The 10,948-nt window shown below is 55.7% G+C and overlaps 1 protein-coding gene across 1 annotated transcript; it reads right to left on the bottom strand.

The window, feature by feature from the left end:
* Nucleotides 1-4,156: 4,156 nt before the first annotated feature.
* EFNB3 (ephrin B3) lies at nt 4,157-9,349 on the bottom strand. Its single transcript, XM_079798712.1, has 5 exons — nt 8,837-9,349; nt 6,351-6,643; nt 6,070-6,162; nt 5,869-5,973; nt 4,157-5,428 (listed from the first exon to the last, which is right to left on the bottom strand). Exons 1-5 carry the CDS (start codon nt 8,956-8,958, stop codon nt 5,019-5,021), a joined length of 1,023 nt encoding a protein of 340 aa, XP_079654838.1. The 5' UTR covers nt 8,959-9,349; the 3' UTR covers nt 4,157-5,018.
* Nucleotides 9,350-10,948: the final 1,599 nt, after the last annotated feature.

The following is a 10,948-nucleotide window of genomic DNA, read 5'->3' as shown; positions in this document are numbered from 1 at the left end:
CAGTTGGGGGGAGCAAACGGAAGACCCAGTACGCCGAATGCTTCAATTCCCTGTGGGACTCAGGGGTACCTGGGACCTGGTCCCCACAGAACTCCCTTCAGGACTTCACATGCCCTGCTACCTTCCAGACCTCACGTCTGCTGCCTAATTTTCACTCCCATTCATACTGCATCCTTTTTCCGACCCCCCCACTTAGCTGTCTGAGTCCATCCTAGCCAGCCTTCAGACCACCCTGCAACATTTCTCCCAGCCTGTCTACAGATCCGGAAACTCTTCCTGGGGAATGGGGTGCCCATGTTTGTGATTTCCCAGGGAGCCCCATAGGAAGCTCCATTTTTTCATTCTCACTGAAATTCTAGTTTGTGATGTCAACCATTCCCCACCAGAAATTCCCACTGCAACCCTTTGCTCTATTCTCCTTAAAAACCCCAACATAGCCTGGCCGGCGTGGCTCAGTGGTTGAGCATTGACCTATGAACCAGGAGGTCACGGTTTGATTCTGGTCAGGGTACAAGCCCGGGTTGTGGGCTCGATCTCCAGTGAGGGGCGTGCAGGAGGCAGCCAATCAATGTTTCTCACTCATCATTGATATTTCTTTTTTTTTAATTTCTTTATTGATTAAGGTATCACATATTTGTCCTGGTCCCCCCATTCCCATCCCACACCCCTCCCCACACATGCCCCCACCCCCCTGTTGTTTTTAACCGCTGGTTAGGCTCATTCATCATTGATATTTCTATCTCTCCCTCTCCCTTCCTCTCTGAAATCAATAAAAATATATATTTTTTAAAAACAAAAACCCCAATATAAACCACATTCACAAACACACATACTGCAACCTTCTGTACCACCAGCCACACCACAGCTTCCAAGAAGCTCAGAGCACCATCCTTGCCCTCCCAGAGCTTAAAATTTAGTTGAAGAAAATGCAACTCACATACACAGAAGAAACAAAAGGGGTGGTGGAGATGGAAGACTGAGTTAGAGCAACTTCTTAAATGTGAATTCTAGACCCTAAGTGACCTACAGGCGGGGCTGGGAAGGACAAGACCCATCTGGAACACGCGTGGAGTTGTGACGACATTCTCCCTATTTCCAAACACATCTAGATTTTACCTCTGTGCTTTGCACTTGCTGTTTCCTCTGTTGGGTATGACATTTCTCATACTGCATGCCTTACTCCACATTATACAAGATCCTCATTAAATGTCAGCTCTTCAGCCTAGCCGGTATGGCTCAGTGGTTGATTGTTGACCAGGAACCAAGAGGTCATTAGTTCGATTCCCAGCCACGGAACAAGCTGCCAGCCAGTTCGATTCCCTGTTGTGGGCTCGATCCCCAGTAGGGGTGCATGCAGGAGGCAGCCGATTGATGATGTTTCTTTCTCATCGATGTTTCTATCTCTCTATCCCTCTCCCTTCCTCTCTCTGTAAAAATCAATGAAAACATTTTTTTAAACATCACCATTTCAGCGAAACCTTCCTGACCTCCTAATCTAAAACATCTTGTTACCCTCCATACTATTCCTCCTCTGTTTCGTTGACATCATTTTTCACTACCAGAAATTTTATTACGTTGTTCCCCACCAAAATTTGAACTTCATGAAAGCAGGGACTTTGCCTTATTTACCATATATACTCCCAGTATCCAAAACAGTACTTGGAACAAAGTAGACACGTAATATGACGTTCAGTGAACGAATGAACGAACGAATGAATGTCTTCCTGCCTTTCTATTCACTTTTTGTAATTGCTACCCTAGGAGAGTGTTTGTGTATTCGTACCCAGAAAGCAAACAGCGTGGCATGGGTTGTTCTGTGAGAAATCGCCAGCACTTCCAAGTAGCTCAAAAGGCACACAAGTCACTACACGTGTGGAGGCTAACGGTCTTGTGTTGTTCATGTTGGGGGGGGGGGGGTCTACAGATGCCAGTGCTCCAAGGGGGTGGGTCCCAGGGTGCTATGTAGAATTTGCTGTTTCTCTCTCCAGCTGTGCATCTGTCCCCAGGTGTCTTCCTATCTCTCAGCATGTTATGATGTCTCTGCTGCTTTGGTGAGGTGTTTGTCTGTCTCAGAGAAGGTTTATTCTGCTTCTCTTCCCTTTTGTCTCTCCACCTGTGTCTCTAGATGTATGTGTAGGGGGAGCCTCCCTCAGCTCCTTTGCCCCCTCTCACACACAACCCTGCCCCAGTCTTGGACCCCTCCCTTTCTCACTGGGCCCTGTTGCTGGGCTCTGGGTTGCCATAGTGACGGTTGCCAAGTCCCTGAGGCTGATAGCCAGCGATGGGGCTGTCGGCTCCATCCACCAGGGAGGCTGAGGGGGGCTTCCCGTTGTGTGAAAAAGGGGATGTTGCCATGACAACAAACCCCCACTAAGGGGCAAGGGACCAGCCCTTCCACACCCCTTCCAGCCTCCCCACCTTGGGCAGCTCGTGTGGGCCTGGAAGGCAGGAGTACATTCCAGACAGCCCAGCACCTGGCTTCCCAGTTTTCAACTTCCCTACTAAGTGCGCCTGCACCTCTCGGGATCCAGGCATCTTGCGCAGACAGGGGAAGGGGCAGGGGTCCCACTGGACAGAGGAGGGGCAAGAGGACCCCTTGACCTCCAGGCAGATGGGAGACAGCGGGAGAGGACCTAGAGTCAGAGGAGAGGTAGGGAGGGCAGAGGTTGTGACCCCTGCCAACCAGCTCCAACGCAGTTTCTGACGGCTGCTTTTGTGGTTGGAGAATGGGGCTGAGTCTAGGGGGCTGGGCACCTGGGCTTTTTAGGGGAGAAGAGCCTAGGCTGTGGGTACACAGGGAGCCAGGAGACAGGCAGCTTGAATCTTCGGGGCAGCCACACCGCTTCTCCTCAAAGTAAAACACCCCACATCAGAGTGCCTTGGGCAGGGATGATGGAGCACAGACTAACATAGGAGCATTGTTTTTCCACTTTGTTTCTGTGATTTGCCTTGTCCCCGGGCTTTGGTTTAGCAATAGACACTCAGGCTCTCCCCATGTGGGAACTTATATCCACATACATCCCCATTAGATGCATTGGCAACTCCTACGCCTGCCTGGGTTCCTCTCCCCCCACCCCACGCCGCCCCCCACACTCCCCACACCCCCTCTTCCCTTCCCTCGGTGGCTGCCTTCCCCAGCCCTCTCACCCAGCCCATTCTCCCCTCCCCAGACACTGCCCACCTCATCCCTCCAACCCAACCCTCTCCCTACCCTTCCCCTTGGTTTCATGAGACCCAACCCTCAGCTTGAAAGCCACTCTAACCACTAGTTCTCCGTTCCAATTCACGTCCAGTCATTTCCAGCCTTGTCGTTAACTTTTGAAGTTTTTTATTCTTTTTTTGGTTTTTGTTGTTCAAATTTCCCTTTTACAATAAAACTATTGAGATGACAGCCATACCCCGCCACCTCCCGCATGGCAACAGCAACTTCCTGTTCCCTGGATGGAGCAATTAGAAAAATCAGGAAGGAGCCGGGAACTACAGCAGAGCGATGACTTGACATCCGGTGGACAAAGCAACCATGTTGGCTGGTGATTGAGGTGGCGGACTTGGTGCCCAAGGGCAGCTCTGGTCTAATGAGCTGGGAGGAGACTGAGGGAACACCCACTTGTGTACTGGAGGGCAGGAAGAGGTATAAGCTGGTCACTATGGAACAGGGGCAGTTGCTAAGTGCCACTGTCAGCTAGACCAGTCAGTAGGCCACCATTCTGGTCACTAAGAAGGGAGCTGTGTTGAATCTGAAGAGAGTAGGAAATGGAGGATGTGATGAACAAGACAGCCATCTGGGCTATTGGGGGACAACACAGAGGTTCTTGGGGTAGTCCTGTTGAGTGACAGAGATTATACTGAAATGTGGAAAGGGAAGAAGAACAAGACACATTGGGCCTCCACAGCAGATGGCAGTCACCTTAGAAGTAGCACAGAGAACAAAGGAAGGGAGGTCCTGGGAAGTGCCACTGAATACCAGGAAAATCCTCCTCAGTAAGGACTGTCCTGCTCCCCTTCTCCACAGAGTAAGAACCATCCACCTCCCGCCCCCCAACCCCCCAGACTAAGTCACTTGAGTTCCAGCCAGATGAAGGCACTTCCAATTCCTGCTGCACTGCTTTTGCCACTTCACCAGGCCACTTCTGTCCAGGCCTGGTCACTTCTTGTCTGGAGCAAATCACTTCCTGTCCCAAGTGACCCATTCAGCATCAGACCAAGTCCATATGTGTCCCAACCAGTTCGTGTCTTGTTATTGGCCACTGGACAAACGGGATACTTCTCATGGCAGCTGTCATAACCCAACCACCCCACATGGCTGGAGTAAGTATGTAGAGGCCTGGGGCAGGGCAGAGAAGGAGGCCCTGCTGCCCATGCCCTGAGCTGGGGTGGACTGCCAGAGCTTTCCCCATAAGGCCCCCATTTTTGGCAGATTGAGGGGAGTGGTTGACAAGAGGTCAGAAGAGGGAGCTGAGGGGAGAAAAGCTGTGATGCCCCCACCTAGGAGATGGAAGAGGCACAGGATAAGAAGCCAAGAGGGTAAAAGGTGATGTAGGGAGGGGAATGCTAGGGAAGAGGAACAGACCTAGAGACAGAAGAGAGAGAGAGGATGAGAGAGAGAGAGAGAGAGAGAGAGAGAGAGAGAGAGAGAGAAGAGAAAAACAGTGAGAGGCAGAAAGAGGCGCCCAGCAAAAGGCAGACTGTTCCCGCCCCTAGCTCTCAGTGGGTATGGGGAGCGAGGACCCCTGGGTCATCAGAAGAGGTGGCTGAGTCTCTGCCTCCTTCCCAAGGGAATAGGACACGGGAACACAGACAGAGAGGGGCACACGTGGCCAACCACAGGGCAGGAAGTGATTCAGTGAAAATCTTAAGGAATCCTACAAGTAGAGGAGAGGGCAACAGCCAGGAGGAATAAAGAGGCTGGTGGGGCAAAGGGGGCCAAGGAGATGCCAGAGGTGTTCCTCCAACCATGAATTACACGGAGGAGCACCGCAAAGAGGGCTGGATCCAAGAGAGCCAGGGGGGCGGAGCCCTCATACCTTGTAGTAGATGTTCGGGGGGCTCTGGGGGGGCCCGTCCTGCACGATGTACACAGGATGCCCATAGTCACCACTCACCTTCTCATAATGGGGACAGAAGGGGGGGTCTGCAGCCCCACTGCCCCGAAGAGCTATCCCTAGTTCCCCAGGCTCAGCCTCCCTAGGTCCCATCCCACCTCCACCCCCCAGGCCCAGAGACCCGCCCCTCCCAAAGGAGCCAGGACCAGGGTGGCGACTCTCCGAAGGCTTGGCCCGCCGTCTCCGCCAACACATGGCACCCCCAGCCCCTGCCACGCCCAGCAAGAGCAGCGCCAGCCCCCCTGCTGCCCCGGCCACTGCGGGCATGCTGGGAGGGGGCAGGGGGCCTTCAGCACCCCGGGAGGTTGCATTGCTGGTGGGGTCACCTGGCAGGGAAGGGGTGAAGGAGGAAAGAGGGGAAGGGGCTGAAGGAGCCACCTGGGCATCTGGCAGCCAGCCTTGGGGGCCCCATGGGCTTCCAGTGCACAGGCCCCTTGGGGACCCCAAATCCCCTCCACCCCTCCACCCCTCCAAGCCCAGCTCCGAATCCAGGTGTGTCCAGCCCTTCCGCTCTGTGCCAGAGTCCTCCCCACTTCTCTGACAGCCCTGATTGAAGCGCTGACTTGGCTAATTAGTTCTAATTGAGTCTTTTCCTCATTTGGCTTCCATTCCCTTCTCACCCTCCCATCCTCTCTTCCCCTCTTCCTCCCCCCCCCCCCCCACCAAAAAAAAAAAATCTAAAGGAGGGAGAGGGTGAAGGCAAGGCAGCTGGGATCCAAGAGCAGAGAAGGCTGGGGAAGGGAGGAGCTGGACCCCTCGTTCCTACCTGGCATGTTCTCCTTCCCAGGCTGTAGGCTGTGGGCTGCCCCTCGGTCTCTTTCCACGGGCATTTCAGACACAGGCTTTCGAGGGGCAGCCCCTCCTCGGGGACCTGGCGATAGCAAAGGCCAAAGAGAAAGGGGTACTGACCATGACGGGACTGCCCCGACCTTCCTCAGCTCCTAGGAGGCGCCCCTGCCCCACTCACTCTGTCCCACTCGGAGAAGAACCTTCATGCCTCTGGTCAGGCACACGCCTCCCTGCAAGCTCTCCAGGCCTTCCCGGGTCCCGTCTGACGTGGCTGGGAGAGAAGATCCACAGGGACAAGTTGGCACTCGAGAGTCTAGCCTCAATCCTGTCTCCATGCCCTGGCCCCAACACCACCCCAGGGCATAAGGGGTCTCTCTTGGCTCTGGTGGTCCTCGCCCTCATCTGCCCTCCATCCCAGGAGCACCTCCCCACTCAACCCTGCCCTCTGCCCAGCAGTACCAATTATGTAGTAATCATGGTGCGAGCGGAACTCGTGGCCCCAGAGGTTAGGGCTATACTCCTGGAACTTGATGGTGAAGCGGAGATCCAGGTCTGGCCGGTCACAAGTGAGAAGGAGGTTTGGGGCAGGGGGTGCCTCACAGCGTCGGCCCTGGGCACCCCCTACCAGATACAGCTTGTAGAACTCATAATTAGGAGAGGAGTGGGGGCCAGGAGGCCGGGCCCGGGGGCAAAGCAGGTCTAGCCGGTCCCCAATCTGAGGGTAGAGCACATAACCACCCTCTGCCTGGAACCTATGGGGAGGAGGTTGAGGTGGACAAGGGGGAGAGGTATCAGAGGTCTGGCCCCAGAGCTTCGCCTCCCTCGTCCCACATCCCTGCAGGTCAGCCTTTGTCTGAGTAGGAAGTCCGTTCCGAGAGAGCAGGCACTAAGGACTCTGTAAGCTCACGTTGGAAGCAGCAGGAAGCCAGGCTCAGAGGTCTCCTGCCCCTTGGTTGCCCAAATGCACTCTTCAGCCTGCCCTCACCACATGCACACTGCCATCTCTCCCTTCATCACCAGCTCTGTTGCCCTGGCAACAGGATGCCAGTTACCAAGGAGCTGGCCTCTCTGGAACCACACAGCCCACCCCTCCCAGGTGACTTCACTATTCTATGGCAGTCAACCATGGGGGCAGAGCCTCCCCTCCCCCAAGCCACAACCGAATTTCAGGGATTTCAGAGCAAAAAGGGGGCGGGGGGGGGGGGGAAGAGGGTGATCAAGACTAGTGTCCCAAGTTTACCAGGCAATGTGACAGGAGGCAAATGCCTGGCCTGGCAATGGTCCTAAATGGGGCTAATGAGAACCAGGGTCTGGGGGCCAGCTGCCCAACATGTCCTTGCTCAGCACCTCTCTTCCCTCAGGTCTCAGACTTCCTAGGGAAAGTGCCCCATTGCTTTGGAAACGAAGGAGTTGACTTTTCTAACCACCGCCAACACAAGCCCACATCTCCCTCTGCTCAGGCATCCATTGGCCCAGCACAGCCACTACTTGCCGGCCTGCAGCCCTTGCCTCTTCATTAATGGCAGACAGGTCTCAGAACTGGATCCCAGGGGGCTGCTGCTCGGTATTTGACCACCTGACATCCCAAAGAGCCTCCCAAACACCCCAATTCCCTTTTCTCAACTCTATTAGAATAAGCCTAATGTCTTCAAGCTGTACCAGGTTGACAGGTACGGGACTGGGTAAAGAAAAGACAGTTGAGAGCCCCGGCCGGGTTAGCTCAAGTTGTTAGCTCAGATGGTTAGAGCGTCATCCAGATTCTCTCATATCAAAGAGAGAGAAAAAAGGACAGTTGAGATTATACCCAAAGAAATGGGAGGGAGGCCAGAACAGTGAAATGTAGGAGGCTGCAAATGAAGTAGAGAGGAAGACCAATAATCCTAGTTCTCCTTCAATGAGCATATATGTTCCAACACCTTCCCTCTAATCCTCATAAGAGCTGTTAGGACTGAGGATACAAACCCAGAGAGGTTAAGTAATGTGCCCAAGGCCACACAGCCCATCAATTAAGATTTGATGTGCTCCAAAGTCCACCCTCTTCCCATGGCCTCCTGCAGCCTCCCCCAGGGATTTTTTTCAAAACACAGAACTCTTTTGCTAATGGGGAGTGAGATCTGCAAGGAGGCAAGAGACCCAGATGACCTCCCCAGAGTCCTACCCAGTGTGGCTTGAAGTTTCACCTGACCCCTGGCCTTTCTTCAGAGCAAAGCAAGCATGCCTTGCAACAGAGATCTAATGGGAGAGTTTGCAGCAAAGATGGGGGAGGGAGCAATGGAGTCCTGGGGACTTCAGATGCCAGGGGGGCAAAAGGAGCGGCCTGATGGGCTCCAGGCTTCTTTCAGGAGGAAGTCCAGAAGCCAGAACGCAGGAAGATCATCTGGCGGGGAAACTGTTCCGCCAAGGGCTAATGACCGTCTGGCTGTGGGCAAGAGTTGGGAGCCAGATTGTGTGATGAGAGCCAAGAAGCCTTGGGGAGTTGTCCCCAAACTGAGCCCCCTTCCCTCCCATCTCCACTAGAGTCCCTTCTGGGGCGGGAGGCACCCTGCCTTTCCCTTCAACGCTTCAGCAGCACCTACTCAGCGGCTCTCCTGAGAGCTGACACTAACCAGGCTCCCTCCAAGCCCAGCCCCCGACACCAGGCAAGTCTCCCACAAACCCACATAACCACTCCACTGCCCTCCCGGCTCCCCATGAACTTTCGGATCCTTGCCCTTGGGGTCTTTCAAACTCCCAGTACCTGGATATCACCACACACCTCCAGCTCTGTGTGCGACCAGGAGTCTGGCTCCCAAGATCATCAGTCTAGTCACCCATCAGCTTCCAGCAGAGCACCAGCACCCTCCCTCCAGTGTCCTCCCACCTCAGAGAATCCAGCTCCCAAGTCCCCAAGGCTTCCACACTCCCTGCTGGGAAGGTGTAGGGTCTCCCCAGCACGGGTCGCTCACCTCTTATTCGCCGAATTCCAGTAGACAGGCTCCAGGCTGAGCCCAGACACCAGCCCCCAAAAACCAAGCAGCAGCAGGGCCCCGACTCGCACGCCCCCCGGCCTAGAATGGGGGGCCCCCATGACCCCGCCAAGGCCTGGGGGCGGGGCACCAACTCCCCCAAAGTCGATCACTCCCTGGGGTGGCTGCCTTAGCTGTCCAGGCTATTCTGCCCCGACCTCCCGGGCGGCCGATACCCCCGCTCCCACGCGGACCCGCTTCCTGCTCTGCCGGCGCCCAGCTCCGGAGCGCTCAGCCCTCCAGAGCCCTTCCAGGGGCGGTCTGCAAGCTCCCTGCGCCCCAGCCCAGGCTCCAGCACCCCGGGATTGGAGAGCGGGCCTAAGTCGGGGACTGAGGGAGCCAGGCACCCGGCGGTGGTGGCATGGGGCGTCGGACAAGGGAGCGAGGAAGGGGGCGCCGAGCCGGAGCCCCAGCCTCGCCGGGATTGAGGGCAGCGGGCTAAGGGAGGAAACCAGTCCCGAGCCCGGGAGGGGGAGTTAAAGGAGAGACGGGGAGGGGGAGAGGATGGCGGAGGGAAAAACCGGAGCTGGAGCTCGAGGCGGAGCGGGCGGCAGGATCCCGCAGCCCACGCCCCCACACCTCCCTCGGCCAGCGCACCTCCCGCCGCCTCGCCCAGCCCCTCCGCCACGCTCCCCGGCGCGGTCTCTCACGCCCCCTTTGTCTGTACGACTCCGGTCTCTGGCTTAGTTTCTGCCCGTCTCCCCCTCCGGCCCTCGCATCGCCGGAGCGCTAGGAATCTTCATCTCTCAGATTCAGAAAGGCTCTCGCCTTCTCCACCCCAGGAACCCAGCCCCTTTCGCCCCCGCAGCCTCCGCCTCCCGCATCCCAAACAACCCCGCTGCTCCCGGGAGGCCTGGAGAGAAGGACGATAACCTTCAAGGCTTCGCACTTGACCAAGTGGGCCGAGTGATCATCGCGACCACCTGTGTGAGGCGGGAGGGGCAGAGCTAAAGGATCCCCATTGCAGTGATGAAGAAACTGAGGCTCAGGGAGGCCCTGGGACCAGCCCAAGGTCATAGGGTGTCTAGGAACCAAACCCAAGTTGCGGAACTCCCACCCCTGGGGTCTTTTTGTCACAGCCTCCTGTACCCTTTACTGTTATCTAGGGGTTGGTGAAAAGCAAGAGATTAGGGGGTAAACTCGGGCCCTTCTTGGATGGTTATGGGGAGACATGGGCTGGGAGAGGAAAGGGAGTATCTACAACCCCAAACTCGCATTCAGCTGAAGGGCTGTTTCCAATTATCCTGGGGGAAGGGAGGGGGTTGCCTGCTTGTGTGTAAGAACCCTAGCTTTCAGCACCTCTGGGCAGAGGTGACATTCCTCTCCCCTTTCGAGCTGTTACAGGCCTTCAGTCCCTTCCCTTTGGTTTTGAGGTCCAAAATCAACCCCCCTACTGACAGTCTCTTCAGATTCCTGCTGACAGTAACCCTTCATAGCTCCCCATCTCAGTGTTTGGCAAGGTGTGTGTTTGGGGTGGGGGTGGGGGAGCTGCTGCTTGAAATAACATACTGCCCCCCTCAAAGACAGAGCAGATAAATGGAGAAACACCAGTAACAGCTGCTGAATGAAAGACTCACCCTTGTCCTGCATCTAACGGAAATACAGAATGTGACGTGTGTGTCTTTGAGCACCTTTACTCTTCTCATGTGTTCTTGACTCTGGCTACTCAGTCAGGGCCTCCTGGGGGAGTCCAGGGGAGGGGCGGGGAGGGGGTGCTTCTGCTCCCCTTCTCCCAGAGCTGAGTAATGGTCCCTCTGCTGCTGGATGAGGGTAACTAGTGTTGAGCAAGAGAGAGCGGCTGTCTTGTCTGTCACCATCTGCACAGTCTCACATAGTCACGCCCAGCAGTCTGACACACAGCTCCTGCCACTCCTGCTCAGCCACGCGCACTGTGACCCCTGCCACCCCACCTTGGGAGTGAGATTTCAAACAGGTTCCCCCCCTCTTCCGTTTATCAAGTTGCCTAGCAACCAACCAGTCAATGGCATGAAGCCCCACCCCCACTACTTGACTTCACACCAAGCTCAGTAGTCCCATTGGCTCCTGCCTAGT

The sequence above is a fragment of the Cnephaeus nilssonii genome (assembly GCF_951640355.1).
Source record: "Cnephaeus nilssonii genome assembly, chromosome: 19".
In the NCBI taxonomy this organism is placed as follows: domain Eukaryota; kingdom Metazoa; phylum Chordata; class Mammalia; order Chiroptera; family Vespertilionidae; genus Cnephaeus; species Cnephaeus nilssonii.
Note: the sequence above shows the minus strand (reverse complement) of the source record. Positions and strands in the feature narration are given on the sequence as shown.

Excerpts from the sequence above, each read along its gene's own strand:
- EFNB3 (XM_079798712.1), bottom strand. The coding sequence starts at position 8,958 with ATGGGGGCCCCCCATTCTAGGCCGGGGGGCGTGCGAGTCGGGGCCCTG. Across the intron at positions 6,644-8,836 it reads TGGAATTCGGCGAATAAGAG|GTTCCAGGCAGAGGGTGGTT; the intron begins GTGAGCGACCCG and ends TCCTCCCCATAG. Across the intron at positions 6,163-6,350 it reads CCATGATTACTACATAATTG|CCACGTCAGACGGGACCCGG; the intron begins GTACTGCTGGGC and ends CTTCTCTCCCAG.